The sequence below is a fragment of the Microtus pennsylvanicus genome, chromosome 4 (genome assembly GCF_037038515.1).
Source record: "Microtus pennsylvanicus isolate mMicPen1 chromosome 4, mMicPen1.hap1, whole genome shotgun sequence".
NCBI lineage: Eukaryota > Metazoa > Chordata > Mammalia > Rodentia > Cricetidae > Microtus > Microtus pennsylvanicus.
The window spans coordinates 70,168,051-70,186,761 of record NC_134582.1 but is presented as its reverse complement, the minus strand read 5'-3'; the positions used below and the strand labels follow the sequence as shown (position 1 = coordinate 70,186,761).

At 37.7% G+C, this 18,711-nt stretch overlaps 1 protein-coding gene across 21 annotated transcripts in view; it reads right to left on the bottom strand.

The window, feature by feature from the left end:
• Positions 1 to 18,711, bottom strand: part of Esco1 (establishment of sister chromatid cohesion N-acetyltransferase 1) — a 75,377-nt gene that overhangs the window by 30,024 nt on the left and 26,642 nt on the right. For 17 of the 21 annotated variants that reach the window (XR_012910333.1, XM_075969322.1, XM_075969311.1 and 14 more), the window contains 4 exons: positions 8,412 to 8,520; positions 6,194 to 6,257; positions 3,975 to 4,089; positions 1,812 to 1,943 (listed from right to left, as the gene is read on the bottom strand). Coding sequence is in view for 20 of the 21 variants with exons in the window: in XM_075969322.1 (XP_075825437.1) it covers positions 1,812 to 1,943; positions 3,975 to 4,089; positions 6,194 to 6,257; positions 8,412 to 8,520 (420 nt within the window). In the remaining variant the exon portion in view is untranslated. The remainder of the gene's footprint in view (positions 1 to 1,811; positions 1,944 to 3,974; positions 4,090 to 6,193; positions 6,258 to 8,411; positions 8,521 to 18,711) is intronic. The other 4 variants (XM_075969327.1, XM_075969328.1, XM_075969326.1 and 1 more) reach the window with 1 other exon arrangement.

Genomic DNA, 18,711 nt, shown 5'->3' with positions numbered 1-18,711 from the left:
AGGTGATGACTACACTTTGTACTCTAAACCATCTTCTCCCAGAACCTTCAAAAAGCCTCTGCTATTTCTTGAATGAATTTTTTTCTGTTCCCCTTAGAAATCAAGAATTTTCTTAAAATTAAACCTTTTAAATAGAGTAGTCTTTTTATATTTTTAAGAAACTAAATGAGCTAGACAGTAGTGGCACATGCTTTAATACCAGCACCCAGGAGTCAGAAACAGGCTCATCTCTGAGTTCTAGGTTAGGCAGAGGTAAACAGAAAAACCCTGTCTCAAAAGAGGGAAGGAAAAGAAAGAAACTAAATGAACATGAGAATTAAATACTTAAAACTGAATACAAAGGACTTGTATCTGGTTCACTCTGTAATTAGACAGCTAACAGCACCAGTTTCTTTTCTAGATGTACAGATGTTAACAGCCAAATTGTTGTGGTGCACACCTTTAATTCCAGCACTCAGTAGGCAGAGCAGGAGGATCTCTGTGAGTTTGAGGCCAACCTTCCATAATGAATGAGGAGGATAGCCAAGGAAGTTACACAGAAAAACCCTGTCTTGAAAAAACAAAAAACAACAGCAAAGAATGTTAAGAGCCAATTTAGAAAGGCCTAAACTGCAAAGGATAAACCATCAAATTATAGCCTATATCCATGCACACACATTCTATTTTACTTAGTGAAGTTGTAGGAGGTAGTATGTGTGGAAATATATATGAAATAAGGAATTACAAAGGATAGGCAGAGTAGGGAACCAAAAAAGAAGGTCTCACATAGCCTGGGTAGCAGTAACACTGGAAAAATGATAAAAGGTTCAACCATGAAGGAACATAAACCACTGAACTAAAGCCAAGTACATGAATTTACACAGGAGGCTATTAAGACCTTTAAGTGATCCAGTACCTAGTACCTAATGAAATGAACTAGTGAGCTCAGTTCAGATATCCTGGAGGTCTTATTAATGTCAATTAAGGTCTTATTAATTCTATACATAAGGTATAGAATTAAAAAAAATCTCAATTACAGGTAAACAAATTATACTAAATTATAACTTTACAAATGGCTGAATTGATCAAAACTGTGAACAAATTTGCTCTTTCCAGAAGCAAATATTAAACAAACCTATTATGCCTTAAATGCATTTATGATTTCGTACTCAAATATAATTTACATTTAACTTTGTAAAGATAAACTCTAATAACAGGAAAGAGTCCCCAAACCACCTATTTGACAAGATATACACTATAATCTCCAAATACAGATTTCAATAAGATACATGAACATTTATTATAGATTGATCCACAGTAATTATTAAAGTCAAAGGAAAGTTTTAAGAACTATGCACAGCTGGGCAGTGGTGGCACATGCCTTTAATCCCAGCACTCTGGACACAGAGGCAGGCATATCTTTGAGAGTTCAAGGCCAGCCTGGTCTATAAGAGCTAGTACCAGGATAGGCTCCAAAGCTACAGAGAAACCCTGTCTCAAAAAACAAAAAAAACAAAAAAAAAAAAGACCTATGCACAAGCTAATTAATACAGTCAGAAAGTTACAATAACTTTTTGAAAACTAATTACACTGAAAAACATAACCTAAGTTAAAAATCCCACAGTAGCAACCTGTTCAAAAAATTCCCTGGATTTTATAATTGGCTTTGTTTGAAAGGAAATCAATATCCATGCATGTCATGCATGCTTTGTATATATTATTGATCTCTAAGAACAAAAAAAAAATTTCAACAACTTAAATTTGGCAATTCTTCATTAAAAGTCTAACCTAATTACATGCAATGCATGCTTTAATTCACAAAGTCTACTTACCACATACTTCACAGCACTTATAAACTGGTTGTGGAAAAGTAGGTGCTGGGTTTCATCTTCTGGATTTGAAGCTGTATAAAGCATTCCACAGATATTACAGGATACTGCTCCAAACCTTTTGTGTCCAGCATCCTATTTATAAAAAACAAACAATGTTTTCTTCCTTGCCAAAGTAACTATTTCTGAACACAGTCTCAAAACTATGTGAACATAAAACAAGAATTGCTTAATTTATAAGCAACATTTAAATTAAGATATCGAAGTCTAAAATCTGTGTGCAGTAAATCTGTGCTCTAACTTCCACATGGACACAAGAGCATCTCCCCCCCCATCATAGTTATACTAAATTAAAAATTTTATCTAAACAGCTAGTACACTGGTACAAGTCTCAAATCCCAGCCCTTGAGTTTGCTGGTAAGGGAGCCGCCTCGCTGAATTGATGAGCTCCATGCTCAGTGAAAGACCCTGTCTCAAACACTAAAGAGAAAGTGACTAAACACCTTCCAGAATCTGTCCCTCACACACAGGCTCATATCTGCAACACACAGTCCATTTTAATAACCTGTGGACTTGTTCAAGAGCTTACTACATTTAAAAGAACTGAGAAAATATGTATCAATATAAACTTAGTCCAAAGGTACCATATAATAAAAAGTCTATACAGGAAAGCCAATTTATATTTCATATTTAAAATTACAAACTAGCGAAAACAATGCATTATTGCATCTACCGGGACCCACATGGAAGAAAACCAATTCCCAGCAGATGTCTTCTGATCTCTATTGAGGCACTACGGCACAGGTGTGTGCATGCTCAAGCACCTGCACACACACACTAAAACTTAAAATTTTTTGGGAGGGGTTGGTATTTGGGACAGGGTTTCTCTGTGTAGCCATGGCTGTTGCCCAGCAGTAATGGTGCACACCTTTAATCCCAATACTTGGGAGGAAGGGGCAGGTAGATCTATGATAGAGGCCAATTTGGTCTACAGAACAAGTTCCAGGAGAGGCTGCAAAGTTACACACAGAAACCCTGTCTTGAAAAAAAAGCAACTAGCCGGGCCACAGTGGTGCACACCTTTAATCCAAGCACCCGGGAGGCAGAGGTAGTCAGATTTCTGTGAGTTCAAGATCAGCCTGGTCTACAAGAGCTAGTTCCAGGACAGGATCCAAAGCTACAGAAAAACCCTGTCTCATAAACCAAAAAAAAAAAAAAAAAAGAAAAGAAAAGAAAAAGAAAAAGAAAATAAACAAACAAATAAATAAGAAGGGGGTGGGAGGAGTTAACCCTGGCTGTCCTCAAACATGCTTTGTAGACTACGCTGTCCTCGAACTCAAAAGAGATCCACTTGCCTCTGCCTCCTAAGTGCTATGATTAAAGGCGTGCACCTCCACCACCTAGCTGGTAGTACCTGTTTAATTCACACTGTTATACAATCTCTCAAACATTTTTCATTGCAAAACTAAGCTCTACATCTATTGGACAGTAACTTCCTATTCTCCCATCCCTTCAAATCTCTAGCGGTCGCCATCCTACTTTCTTGGCACCTCGGTGAGTAAAATCCCATGGTCTTTTTCATGACTGACTTACTTCACACAACATATGGCCCTCAAGGCTCATCCGTGCTGCACAAGTGTAGGAATCTCTCTTAAGGCTGATAAGTAACCACTGTGATTATACATTCATCTACCAATGGACAGCCAAGTTTCTACTATCCTTTGGCACTGTATGGACATGTTATACAAACAGTTATTTGTACTAAGTTCCAAGTCATTTTAATATTTAAATAAACTTCTGGGAGGAGGTAGTGCTCAAGCTACTCATATTATTATTATGGGAAGAGGAGACTATAATAACACCAGGAATGCATTCTATAATAAAAATTATAATGATCAAGAAAGAATTAATTTGTACTTTAAGAACATTGTACTGGATTGTTGTACACTCTTTAATCCCAGCACTCAGGAGGCAGAGGCAGGCAGATCTCTAAATTTGAGGCCAGCCTGGTCTACAAAGCAAGTTCCAGGACAGCCAGGACTGCAAAAGAAAACCCTGTCTGCTTGGGGGGGTGGGAGTAGAAGAAAAAGAAAAAAGGATCTTATATAAATAATTCATTTACAACCACACTTATTGGTAATAGTAATAGGTAAGTTGTATACTTACTATGATCAGCTGTTTTTCATCCACTTTCTCGGATTCTTTCAGTCTCAAGGCCTTTGGAATTGTTATCTCCAAATGAGAATTATACTTTAGCTGAGAATGATTTGATGGTATATCTCTTTAAAAAAATTATTAGATATTATATATCTATATAATGTCAATCATTAAAGACAAGAACTCATTTCTAACAAAAAAATTTCAATTTCAAGGAGGAAAAAAGATAACCTTTTAAAAATCAAAGTGAGCGGGCTGAGCGGTAGTGACTGAGCGGTGGTGGCGCGTGCCTTTAATCCCAGCACTCAGGAGGCAGAGGTAGGCGGCATCTTGTGCTGGTAGGCAGCTTGTTCGGGCAGCAGACACATCAAACCCAGGTACCCAAAGAGCCACTTGAGAGCAACGAGCATGATGAGATGTGTTGCTTGAGGTGGAGTGCTGGAGGGCACGCTGCAGTACCCAGAGTCTGGTCGTCTTTCCCCCATCAGGCATGGGATCCCCAAAATGCTTCTGACTGACAGAGGAAACCCAAAAATAACCTTGCTAGCACCCATGCTGGCATTGTGTGACTGTATCTATGGTGATACAATCTGTTAACTACTTATGCCATAACATGTGACCCAGATCTCCTCCAATGGCACACAGAACACAATGATTTTGAACCCGTGTATATTTTTTTTTCCTCATTAAAAGTTCGAAACCAAAAAGAAGGGGGGGGGGAGAGAAAAAAGAAAGAAATCCTGGCATTTGCAGCCACACATATATGCCTGGAGAATATTGTGTTACATGAAATTATCAAGGGCAGAAAGTAAATAACTGTAAAATCTCACATTTGGAAGGTAAAGGTTAACCTCAAAAAATAGTAAGTTGCCAAAGCTAGAAAGTGAAAGAGGAGACTGTTGTCAGACTGGAGCGGCTGCAGCTGAAAAGAAGAAATAACTTCTAATATTCATAGCACATAGGGCAACTGTGTCTTTCAAAATAGCTCTGACTGTCATTGCTTCCTACACAGAGAAACGACACGTTTGAGGTGGTGACTATGCTAGTTACTCTCATTCAATCATTATACGAGATACCTATATTGAAAGAGCAGAGTGTATCTCATAAGCATGCATTATTACGTCAATTATAAACTTTTAAGTCAAAGCCAGGATCTGTGTAAGTTCGAGGCCAGGACAGCCAGAGCTACAGAGAGAAACCCTGTCTTCAAAAACAAAACAAAAAAAAAAAAACAACAAAAAACAAAAACAAAAAAATGCTCAAAAGGAAAAGAAAGCTACTAATTATCAAGAAACAAAACTGTGGGGTCTACTGTTGCTTGAATGTCTTAGGTTTTGTAGTTTTAGGCACCTAAATTCTTAAAGACTATTTGGTGGTCAGGCAAGTAAGTCAGACTCACTCAGTTTCCTTTCCTTAAAGCGCTCTCACACATCTATACCATCCAGTGTTTCCAAGAGTGAAGGGAAACACCTCTTACTGCTGCTGGCAGCATAAATCAGAACAACTGTGAAAAGAGATGAGCTGGGAAGTCATGCCACACATATACTCACGCAAGTGGGCAAAACTTATGTCTTCACTGAATAAGCTGTCACTATTGTTTAACAGAAAAAAAGCTACCAACAAGCAGAATGTTGATTAAATATATAGCTACTGAAGAAACCAAGAAATGCGCTCATAAGGAAATCAAAACAAAATTTAGAGGTAGGAAAGTAATATGCTCAGAACACATTAGCTTTAAAAGAATTTTTTAAACTTGACAGTGATGGCACATGACTTTAAGCCCAGCACTCGGGAGGCAGTCAGGTAGATTTCTGTGAGTTCGAAGCCAGCCTAGTCTACAGAGCTAGTTCCAAGACAGAGAAACCCTGTCTTGAAAAAAACGAAAAAACAAAACAAAAAGAACTTTTTAAAAAGGTTACTACTTGAATAGGCACAGGAAAAAGTTCAAGGACACTGGAATACCTTTAAACCCAGCACTTTAAAAGAGGCTAAGGAAGGTAGAACTCTGAGTTCAAGGTCAGCCTGGTCTAAACTGTAGAGCCAGGACAACCAGGGCTGTACAGAGAAAGGAGCAGGGTGGGGGTGTGGAAAAGAAGAAAGAAAAACAAAAATTTTCAATAGCAACAAAATGGAAAATGTGCATAAATTATGATTACTAGGGTTGGGTTGCTAAATAACAAATCTAAGAACTCTCAAGTACAATTTCTTAAATGAAAGTGATGCCTTACCTGTGCTTGCTGTTGATGGATGCTTCATTACCAAGTACACTATGGGGCTGCTTAGGAGCTGAGCCTGTGAGTTAATAAGGCACATGAAACGTACAGTGAACTTATTTTTAAAATGAATGAGTGAGTATTTAATGCCTGCATGAATGTCTAGACCCTCAGAGGCCAGAAGAGAGCATCATATCCTCTGGGACTGGAATTACAGATAGTTCTGAGCCACTATGTGGGTGCTGGAAATTGAACCTGGATTCTCTAAGAAGAGCCAGTGCTCTTAACTGTTGAATCGTCTCTCCTGCCCTATGAAGTTGATAAAAGAAGCCATGAATGTGAAAAAGAGCATGGAGGAGTATATAGGAGGATTGGAGAAAGGAAATGGAAAAAATGACATAATTATAATCTCAAAATAAAATTTAGCCGGGCGGTGGTGGCGCACGCCTTTAATCCCAGCACTTGGGAGGCAGAGGCAGGAGGATCTCTGTAAGTTAGAGACCAGCCTGGTCTACAGAGCTAGTTCCAGGACAGGCTCCAAAGCCACAAAGAAACCCTGTCTCGAAAAATCAAAAATAAATAAATAAATAAATAAATAAAACAAAATAAAATAAAATTTAAAATAAACAACTAATAAAATTAAAACCACCCTTTTGGAAATCACCTTTCAAACTGAGGCAGAAAGCTTTGCACTGTAAAGTCAGACTAAGGAGAATGCAAAGAGGTCTAGTAGATAGATTTAGCTCTTTTTTGTTTTTTGGTGGGTTTTTGTTGTTGTTGTTGTTGTTACTTTTTCAAGACAGGGTTTCTCTACAGAGCCCTGGCTGTCCTGCGAATTCACTCTTGTAGACCAGGCTGGCCTTGAACTCAGAGATCTAACTGCCTTTGCAAGCTGGGATCATAGGTGTGCACCAGCACCCAACTCAGAGACCCACCTCCTGCTGGGATTACAGGTGTGCACCACCACAACCCGCCTCCCTTTATCTCTAAATTCCATCAATCATTAACAAATATTAATAAATGAAATTTGCTCAATGGCTACATGACTAAACTCTAAACAGAAATAAAAACATTTTATTTAAATTTTGGGGAGTTTTTTGTTTTGTTATAGTTTTTGGTTTTTTTGAGACGGGGTTTCTTTGTGTAGCTTTGGAGCCTATCCGTAGGACCAGACTGGCCTTGAACTCACAGAGATCCGTCTGCCTCTGCCTCCCAAGGGCTGGGATTAAAGGGTGTGTGCCATCACCGCCCAGGTAAAATTTTATTTTTCAGAATGTTAACTATAGAAATAATTAAACTCAATTAAGGCACACTATTTTTCAGTAAATGGAATTCTCATGTACTATACTAATTCTTCCACTACTCTGAGTGAAATGTGGGCACTCAGTAGCAGCTGACCAACACTATGCTCCAAGTCTAATTTTTCTTTAGAGGAAATAATACAATTAGGGTTCTAGATCCTCTGTTGCTTCATTTGACATAGGTGAGTAAACATCTATCCAACAGTTCACATAATATTGAAACTCATAAGGTTAGAAAGCTTTTGTGCGGGGGGAGGGGGAGTGCACACCTTTCATCCTAACAGGTGGGAGGCAGAGTCAGGCAGATCTATGAGTTCAAAGCCAGCCTCGTCTACAGATTGAGTTCCAGGAGAGCCAGAAAAAACACAGAGAAACCCTGTCTCTGAATAATGAAATGAAATAAAATAAAATAAAATAGAGCTTTTGTACAGTGTAAGTGGAAAATATGAAACACAGATAAACTTTTAATTCAAAGACAGACTCACTGAGTACTGAGGGTTAAAGAGAAAAACCCACAAGGGTAAAGCACAAATAGATAAAATCTGAGAAATAAGCATATACCCTCAACTTAAGCAATTGATTAAGGAGTCCTTCTCTACAGAATTCAAGAAAGGAGCTACCGAAACAAAAGAACGTTAAGTAGGCACACAAAAGAGAGCCATTTAAGTACTCCCCCAATAGAAGCAATTCCCCTGAAAGAATTAATGATAACCACAATTTCAAAACTACACTAAGAAAGCAGGGTGGTCATGGTGGTTCTAGGACTCAGGAGGCAGAGGCAGGTGGATCTCTGAGTTAGAAGCCAGCTAAAAACAAAAACAAAAACCACAACAATGGTTAACAGACCTATTTCACATAAAAGTTTTCTCTTAACAGTAATAAACAGACCATTTAATATTGTAAAGTACAAATAAGAAATGTCAAAGTATTACCTGGAAATTTTCTGTCTCCATCAATCTTTGCTTGACTGGGAAGAGTTGAAGCAGCAGTGTCTTCTAATGCGTTCTTCTCCACCTTAGATACCAAACATAAGCTGAAATTCTGAACACATATGCCAACGTTTTTAAGTCAGTCTCTGGGATTTATTCTAATACATTTCCAGCAAATTCTGACTACTAAAAATGTTTTTGTAGCAATACTTCATAATTGGAGTAATTCTCATAGATATGCCTAAAGTTAGTTGTTCATTATATTGCAAAAAGTTACCATCTTAGTATCAGTTACCATTAATACCAATGCTAAATTTAAAACAGTTTACCGGATCTTTAATCCCAGCACTCAGGAGGCAGAGGCAGCCAGATTTGTTAGTTCAAGGCCATCCTGGTCTACATAGGACAGCAAGGGCTACATAATGAGCCCCTATCTCAAAACACCAAAAAGCCCAACACACACTCACACACACACATACACACACACATACACACACACACACACATTAAAATGACAGTATTTTTATGTGAAGGACCGAGTAAAATATATTAACACCAATTTCCCGTTTCTTTCTGCTCCATTAATTTGACTAGGTAATCTATATGCTTCACATTAAATTTCTATATTGACCTGACCAGCCTAGAGTAATATTTTCCTTTATTAAACTTGAACCTGAAACAGCAGTGGCAACCCACACCTGTGAATCAGCATCAGAGGTCAGACAGAGAGAGCCCCACAGCAGCCTGCTAGAGAAACAGCTATCCTGCTGCATCACAGCTAGAGGAGCAACCGCCAGAGCTATGGCCCCACTTGCACCTGGAGGAGTGACCTGGACACTCTGCCCTGCCTGTACCCGGAATAGCAATCAAGCAAACCACAGCCACCAATTGGGGGAAGAGGGAATCCCTGAAGCATAGGCTCCACCAGTACCAATTGGAAGAAGAGATGGGTAGACAACAGTGTAAGAATACACTCAAAAACATAAAGAGCAATACAGCACCACCAGAAACAAGTGGATCTACAACAGCAAGAACTGAACATCCCAATTCAAATGAAGCAGAAAACCTAAAAATAACTTTATGAAGGTGATTAAGGCCCTTAAAGAGGAAAGAAAATTCCTTTTAAAAAAAATGTAGGAAAAGACAAATTGGAAGAAATCAACAAGTCTCTTAAAGAAAACCAATAAAAAAACAATCAGTGGAAGGAAATGATTCAAGATTTAAATGCTAAAATAGGGGAATAAAGAAAACATAAACCGAGGGAATTCTGGAAATAGGAAATCTGGGTAAAAGATCAGGAACTACAGCTGCAAGCATCAACAGAATACAATATATGGAAGAGAGAATCTCAGGTGTTGAAGATACTATAGAGGAAATGGATTCAGCAAAGAAAATCCCAAAATATCCTGGAAATATGGGACACAATGAAAAAGCCAAACATAAGAATAATAGGTATAAAAGGAGAAGGAAGTTCAACTCAAAAGCACAGAAAATATATTTAATAAAATCATGGAATAAAACATCCCCAACCTAAAGAAAGATATGCCTATGGAGATACAAGAAACTTACAGAACACCAAACAGACTGGATCAAAAATTAAAAAGGGCCCTTGCCACATTATAATCAAAACACTAAACATACAAAGTAAAGGAAGAATATAAGAATATAGAGCTGCAAAGGAAAAAAGCCAAGTAGCATATAAAGGCAGACCTATCAGAATTAGACTTGACTTCTCATTAGAGATACTAGTCATGGTCAAGCGTTATGCAGACATTAAGAGACCACAGATGCCAGCCCAGACTACTATACCCAGCAAAACTGTCAATCACCGTAGAAGGACTTCCATAAATTAATATAATTTCTGTAATTATTTCAGGCGTAAGCTAGCCGGGCAGTGGGACACAGGCCGCCCCTTCTACTACAGACTGGTCCCTCAACATGGTCTACTAACGCCACATAAAACCTGAGAGGGCTTGAAAAGGAATTCTAGACACACAGGAAAAAACAAGAGTTTAACACAGCTTTTTGTTGTTTGCTGGGCATGCCGCAGAGAGATTTCCTGACTCAGCAATAGCAGGAGAAAAAAAGCCAGGCCATTTTAAAACAAGGCTTCCTGGGCCCTGCCACTGGTACAAACTTCAGCTATGGAGCATTTGTGGGCCCAGATGTTCTGTGCCTATTCGGGATCGGAAAGCAAGTACTCTGAGACCATGCCTGTGACTCAGTGCTCCCTGCCTGGGCAGGTGGCGGGATCAGGTTTACTAGGCATGAACAAGCAGGAGAGCATGGCAAATTTCTGCCACCATACAGAGAGATGTTTCCTGGTTGCACACTGCTCTGCATGGCCGATTTGGTTGTAACTCATATAAAAAGCACGCTCATTCTCCTGGTTGGACTGTTGAGCATAGCTCCTACCTGGCGGCCCCAGAGCTAGCAGAAATAGTATGCCCACCATTTTGAAATTGGAGAGAGGTGGAGCCAACATCCAGAGCAGCCGCAACCTACCTGCTTAGCATTTTAAAAGCTCTTCAAGACAATAGAGAATTAAAGACAATGCAATAGGACAGATTCAGAAATAAAAGACCTCTAAATGGGTCATACTGATAGATAGACATACACAGGCTTGGGAGAGAGAGGAAAAAAGAGTATTAAAAAGTCATAAAGTAAAGTAAAAAGGGTAAAGTCTTTAAAGAGACAGAGTACAGATAATAATGAAGAAAAATAAGCCACATAAAAATGGAAAATTCACAGAGTCTGGATTATGATATGCTTTGGAAAAGAGGTTCTTCTTTTGTTTTCATAGAAGATGAGACACTGTGAATTGCTTCTAAACCAATATGGTATGACAGACCACGCCCTCCGGAAAGGTTGCCGTAAACACCCTCAAAAAATTACTCAACCAGTGACTGAGATTGAACCTAGCACATAGTTTACACCATGAAAGACCTGATTAACAGCGCCCCCAATCAGCACGAAGCAGTTTGGAGAAAAATAACTGTGCCCATATTCCCAAATATTGTTTATAAATGTTCTTTTACATTTAAAGGGGGATATGATATAGATATGGATAATTTGCATTGGTATGGATTTTGCTTTAGTGATATAAATTTAAGGTCAATTTTGTTATATGTATATGTATTTCTGATCTTGATTAAGGTATTGTGATTGTGTAGTTCATTTAAAAAAGTAATGTATAATTAGGAAATATAGGTCAATGAATGATAATCAATAATAGTCAAGCTTGTCATGTTAGATTTTCTAGATATATAGAGATATATTTCAGTTAGATAGACATTCTTCATATCTTTCAAAGACTACAGAATATGGCATTTAATGTTTTAATAACTTAGGGCTTTTCATGACAATGAGACACATCTGCTCCTGGCAGCACCAATCTACTTCAAGAGGAAGATGGGCATCGAAGAGGCTCCTTGTGGAGTTGATTAGCCATTTGGGCAAGAAACTGCTCTTGCCTGGACTGTTGCATAAACTGGACACAAAGAACCCACAGAGAGAGGACTGCTGAATTTGCCTAATGGTAAGACAATCCATCAGGGTCCCTGATTCATGAAAGAGTCTGTGAGACATTCTGCAGGATACAAAAGAAAGTGATTGAACTGTCTTTGAAATTTCCTGCTTCATGGAAAAGTCTGTTGGATACTATGGGCCCGAAGGCCGAAGATGGATGCCCCAACGGTACAGAAAAACTTTGGGTGACTGTCCAGGCAGGGAAATGTCTCTGTCATTTCTAGAGTTTTGGAAGTTGCTTACTTCTTGTTTACTTAAGTAATATTATATCCTTCTGGAGTCTTTGATGGAGGTGAAAAATGAGTAGTTATTATAGTTTTCCTCAGTTATGATAAAAGATAAAATAGATATAAATATTGTAACTGTAATTCTTGCTTGATAACTGTTTTGTTATATGTAATTTTACTATGTTAAAGTGAAAGCCTTTCTTTTTTGTTTAAACAGAAAAGGGGAAATGGTGTAGGATGTGTTGCTTTCATTGGTTGAATAAAGAGACTGCTTCGGCCTTTATATAGGGCAGAAACTTAGGTAGGCGGGAAAGACAGAACTGGATGCTGGGAAGAAGAGCAGAGTCAGGCAGACGGCATGAAGCTCTGGCCCGAGACGGTTGTATGTTAATCTTTCCCGGTAAGCCACGACCTCGTGGTGATATACAGACTATTAGAAATGGATTAAACAAATATGGGAGAGTTAGCCAGTAAGAGGCTAGAAATAATAGACCAGGAACTGTTTAAATAGATACAGTTTCTGTGTAATTATTTCGGGGCCATGCTAACCGGGTGGCAGGACACAGCCCGCCGCTCGTCATTTTACAGATTTAACCAATACCCGGCCACAAACCCAGCCCTACACAAAATACTAGAAGGGACCGGCTAACAGACTGGATACAAAAACAGAATCCATCTTTCTTCCGCATACAAGAAATAAATCTCAAACTCAAAGACAGACATCGCCTCAGAGTAAAGGGTTGGAAAAAAATATTCCAATCAAATGGACCTAAGAAACAAATGGTGTAGCTATCCTAATATCAAACAAAATAGACGTCAAGCTAAAATTAATCAAAAGAGACAAAGAAGGTTATTTCATATTAGTCACAGGAAAAATCCTACAAGAGGAAATTTCAATACTCAACATCTATGCCCCAAATACAAGGGCACCCTCATATGTCAAAGAAACACTTCTAAAGATTCAATCATACATTAAACCCCACACACTAATAATGGAAGACTTCAACACTCCCCTCTCACCACTGGACAAGTCAGTCAGACAAAAAGTGAACAGAGAAATAAGGGAACTAACAGATGTTATGGCTCAAATGGACTTAACAGACATCTATAGAATATTCCATCCAAACAGAAAAGAATATACCTTCTCAAACTGACCACATACTTGGAAACAAAACAAACCTCAACAAATACTAAAAATTGGAATAACCCCATGTATCTTATCAGATCAACAGGGCTTAAAAATAGAAGTCAACAGCAATACTAATTCCAGAAAGCCCACAAACATGGAAATTAAAAAATGCTCACCTGAATAATCAAAGGGTCAAGGAAGAAATAAAGGGAGAAATTAAAGACTTAGTAAAATTCAATGAAAATGACTACGCAACATACCCACACAGCAGGAACTGACTGAACTGCCTTTGGAATTTCCTGCTTTATGGAAATGTCTACTGGATACTATGGGCCTATAGGCTAAACATGGATGCCCCAATGGTACAAAAGAACTTTGGGTGACTGTACAGGCAGCGAGATGTCTCTGTCATTTCTAGAGTTTTGGAAGTTGCTTATTTCTTGTTTGCTTAGGTAATATTATATTCTTCTAAAGTCTTTGCTGGAGTTGAAGAATGGTTATAGTTATAGTTTTCCTTAGTTATGATAAAAAAATAAAGTAGATATAAATAATGTAACTGTAATTCTTGCTTGATAACTGTTTTGTTATATGTAATTTTACTATGTTAAAGTGAAAGCCTTTCTTTTTTTTAAACAGAAAAGAGGGAAATGATGTAGGTGGGTCTTCTATCTATCTGTTGTTTCATTGGTTAATTAATAAAGAAAACTGCTTGGCCTGATAGGGCAGAATTTAGATAGGCGAAGTAGACCAAACAGAATGCTGGGAAGAAGGCAGTGAGGCAGACGCCTCAGGCAGACGCTACAGCTCTCCTCTCCAAGATGGACATAGTTTAAGATCCTTCCTGGTAAGCCACCACTTCGTGGTGCTACATAGATCATTAGAAATGGGTTAATCAAGATGTGAGAGTTAGCCAGTAAGAGGCTAGAGCTAATGGGCCAAGCAGTGTTTAAAAGAATACAGTTTCCGTGTAATTATTTTGGGTAAAGCTAGCCATGTGGAGAGCTGGGTGGGAACACAGCCCACTGTTCCATTGCCGCTGCATCTACAGGTCTCCTGAGTAAATTGGGAGCGTAGGTACCTTTGGGGAGGGTTCATGGGGAGGGGAGAGGCGGGGGGAACAAAGAAAAATGTAGAGCTCATTATAAACCAATAAAAAAGAAAGAAATTAAGAGCTGCAAAGGAAAAAGGCTGAGTTACATACAAAGGCAGACCTATCAGAATTATATCCAACTTTTCAATGGAACCAATGAAAACCAGAAGGTCCTATACAGACACTAACAAGTCACAGATGCCAGACCAGACTACTACACCCAGCAAAGCTATCAATCAACACAGATGGAAAAAAATAAGACATTCCATGACAAAATCAGATTTAAACAATACCTATCCACAAATTCAGCACTACAGAAAATACTAGAAGGAAAACTCTAACTCAAGGAAGTCAACTACACCCACAAAATCACAGGCAAAAGATAATCCCATACCAGCAAATCCCAAAAAAGAGATATGAGCACACAATACTACAACCGACAACAAAAACAAAAAGAACAGAAACTAGTAATCAGTGCTCATTAATATCAATTAATATCAATGGCTTCAATTCACCTATAAAGACACAAACTTACAGAATAGATACGAAAACAGAATCTATCCTACTGCTGCATACAAGAAACACTCTTCAACCTCAAAGACAGATATATTACCTCAGAGTAAAGAGTTGGGAAAAGATTTTCCAATCAAATGGACCTAAGAAACAAGTTGGTGTAGCTATTCTAAAATCAAACAAAATAGACTTCAAACTAAAAGTAACCAAAAGAAATAAAGGACATTCCATATTTGCCGCAGGAAAAACCTATCAAGAAGTTTCGATTCTAAACATCTATGCCCCCACATTTGTAAAAGAAACATTACTAAAGCTTAAATCATATATCAAACCACACACACTAATAGTGGGAGACTTCAACACACCACTCTCACCACTGGACAGGTTTGCCAGACAGAACTTAACAGAGAAATGAAAGAACAGAAGTTATGACTCAACTGAACCTAACAGACAGCTATAGAACATTTCACCCAAACACAGAAGAATATGCCTTTTCTTCTTAAAACTTCTCTAAAATTGACCACATACTTGGTCAATAGTTAAAAAAGCAAACCTCAATAGTTAAAAAAGAAATAAATAGACAGACAGACAAACAAACAAAAAACAAACAAATAAATAAATAAATAAAATTAAAGATTGAAATAACTCCCTGTATCTTACTGGATAACCAATGCTTAAAGTTAGAATTCAACAACAACTTTAACTGCTTTCTGCAAACTCATGGAAACTGAACAATGCTGAAATGACTCACTACTGGATCAAGGAAGAAATAAAAAAGTTAAAGACTTCCTAAAGTTTAATTAAAATGATAGCACAACATAACCCAAACTTATGAGACACAATGAAAGCAGTGCTAAGAGCAAAGTTCATAGCACTAAATGCCTACATAAAGTTAGTCAGATCCCACAACAGTGAATTAACAGAACAACTGAAAGCTTTAGAACAAAACGAAGAAAACTCACACAAGAGAAATAGGGTGAAAATAATCAGACTGAGAGCTGAAATCAATAAAATAAAAACAAAACAAAGAATCAATGAAACAAAGAGTTGGTTCTTGGAGAAAATCAAACAAGATAGACAAACTAACCAAAAGGCAGAGAGAGAATATCAAAATCAGAAATAAAAACACAGACCAATGACCAATAGAATCTAATCAAAGATCCTGACATAAATCCACACAACTATGAACAGCTAATTTTTGACAAAGAAGCTAAAACTGTACAACAGGAAAAAGAAAGCATCTTCAACAAATGGTGTTGGCATAAATGGATATCAACATGTAGAAGAATGAAAATAGATCCATATCTATCATCATGCACAAAACAAGTCCAAATGGATCAAAGACCTCAACATAAATCCAACCACAATGAACCTCATAAAAGAGAATGCGGGAAGTAGCCTTGAATATTATCAGCACAAGAGACCACTTCCTAAATATAACACCAGTAGTACAGACACTGAGAGCAGCAATGGGACCTCCTGAAACTGAGAAGCTTCTGTAAAGCAAAAGATATGGTCTACAAGACAAAACAGCAGCCTACAGAATGGGAAAAGATCTTCACCAACCTCACATCTGAAAGAGGGCTGATCTCCAAAATATACAAAGAACTCAAAAAACTGAACACCAAAATACCAAATAATCCAATTATTTTAATCCATTAAAAAATAGGGAATTTTCAAGAGAAGGCACTCAAACAGCTAAAAGACATTTAAGGAATTGGTCAACATCCTTAGCCATCAGGAAAATGCAAATCAAAACAACTCTGAGAACTATTTTATACCTGTAAGAACGGCTAAAATCAAATACACAGATGATAAGCTATTCTGGGGAGGACTATGGAGTAAGGGGAAGACTCCTCCATTGATGGTGGGAGTGCAAACTTGTACAGCCATTTTGGAAATCAGTATGGTGGTTTCTCAGGAAACTGGGAATCAATGTACCTCAAGACCACTATTGGGCATATACCCAAAGGATGATAAATCATACCACAAGAACATTTGCTCAACTATGATCATGACAGCATTATTCATAATAGTCAGAACCTGGAAACAACCTAGATGCCTTTCAATGGAAGAATGGATAAGGAAAATGTGGTTACACATTGGATTACTACTCAGTGGTTTTTAAAAGAAAAAAAAAATGACATCTTAAAATTAACAGTCAAATGGATGGAACTAAAAAAAAAAAAAAATCCTGAGTGAAGTAACCCAGACCCAGAAAGACAAATATGGGATGTACTCATTTATCAGTACATATTAGGCATAAAGCAAAGGATAACCAGACTACAGCCCACAATCCCAGAGAAGCTAGGTAACAAAGATGACCCCAAGAGAAACATAAATGGATCTACCTAGGAAGGGGAAATAGATAAGATCTCCTGAGTAAATTGATTTGGTTTCCTGCCTTTTTCATTAACCACCTCTTAACGTTTGAGAAGCATCTATGTAGCAGGAGCTAGAAAAGGCACTCAACCATTACACTCAGACACAAGCCCAAATAAAAAGGCATTTTCCCCACTGGATCTGCAACCAGATCCAGCACATTACATGTTAGGCAGGCAGCCCACCATTAAACTCCATTTCGAGCCCCAACACTTGCTCCTAATCCTACTCACTGCTCACTTCTAATTGCTGCCGTTATCTATTAAACATTTTGAATGATCATCTTCTAATTGAGGCTTTCATTTTTATTCATATAAAACATTCGATCTAAAAGCACCAACTAGCATCTGTTCTTTTTAAGTTCACTTTGATTTTCAATCCAGGCACAATGGACATTGCTTTTCCTAGTTTTTGCATAAATTCAATCTCACTCAAGTTTGGTCATAGCCCAAATGTCTCTAAAGTGAATTTCAGAGGACTTATGTCTATTAAAAATGACCTTTTCGGCTTATATGGTTTTTCTCATGTTCAGGATATCAGGGTATGGTGCTCATGCTAAGAATTAGAAAACATGTGTATTAGCCCTAAAAACTATCATAATACATGTGACTTGTTTTACATTCTGTTGTTTTCTCATAAAATTAAGTTAATATAAATTTACTTGTAATATAGAGAGCACCCAAGTTCTATACTTAAGGAACTCATTAATCAGCATTTCATCTTAGAAATAACTTTAGAAAGAAAAAACTTCAACCACTTTGATAAAAGTTGAAAATAATTTCCCAAAGTAAGCATTAGATATTCCACATACTCAATTATTTTTTCAATTCCAATATTTCAATTATTTTTTTCATTAATTTTTGATTTGGTAGATATAGTTCGGTGGTAGTAAGGATTTCCAAGCCTATGTAAGACTCATCTTAGTTTGATCCTCAGCACCACTTTAAAAAAAAAAAACTATAATTTTTCTCTTAAAATACTGACTTATACTTTTAGAAATTTTCTTTGCCAATTGTTCAAAATTGCCATAGAAATCAACACAAAGGTCAGGCAGTGGTGGCACACGCCTTTAATCCCAGCACTCAGGAGGCAGAGGCAGGTGGATTTAATGTCAACCTGGTTTACAAGAGCTAGTTCCAGGATGGGCTCCAAAGCTACAGTGAAACCCTGTTTGGCGAGGGGGGGGGGGACACCAACACCAAACAACAAATAAACACAAAGATGTTCTTTGAAAGACATTTAAATTTAACTTTTACATTTCTTCAGGTAAAACAGATTGTTTTATCATAGTTGAAATAAATTTTAGGGCTCTTTGGGCGGAGGGGACTCACACATGCTAGGCAAGCTCTCTACTGCTGAACTATGTCTCCAACCCAAATTATTATTATTATTATTTTGGTTTTTCAAGACAGGGTTTCTCTGTGGCTTTGAAGC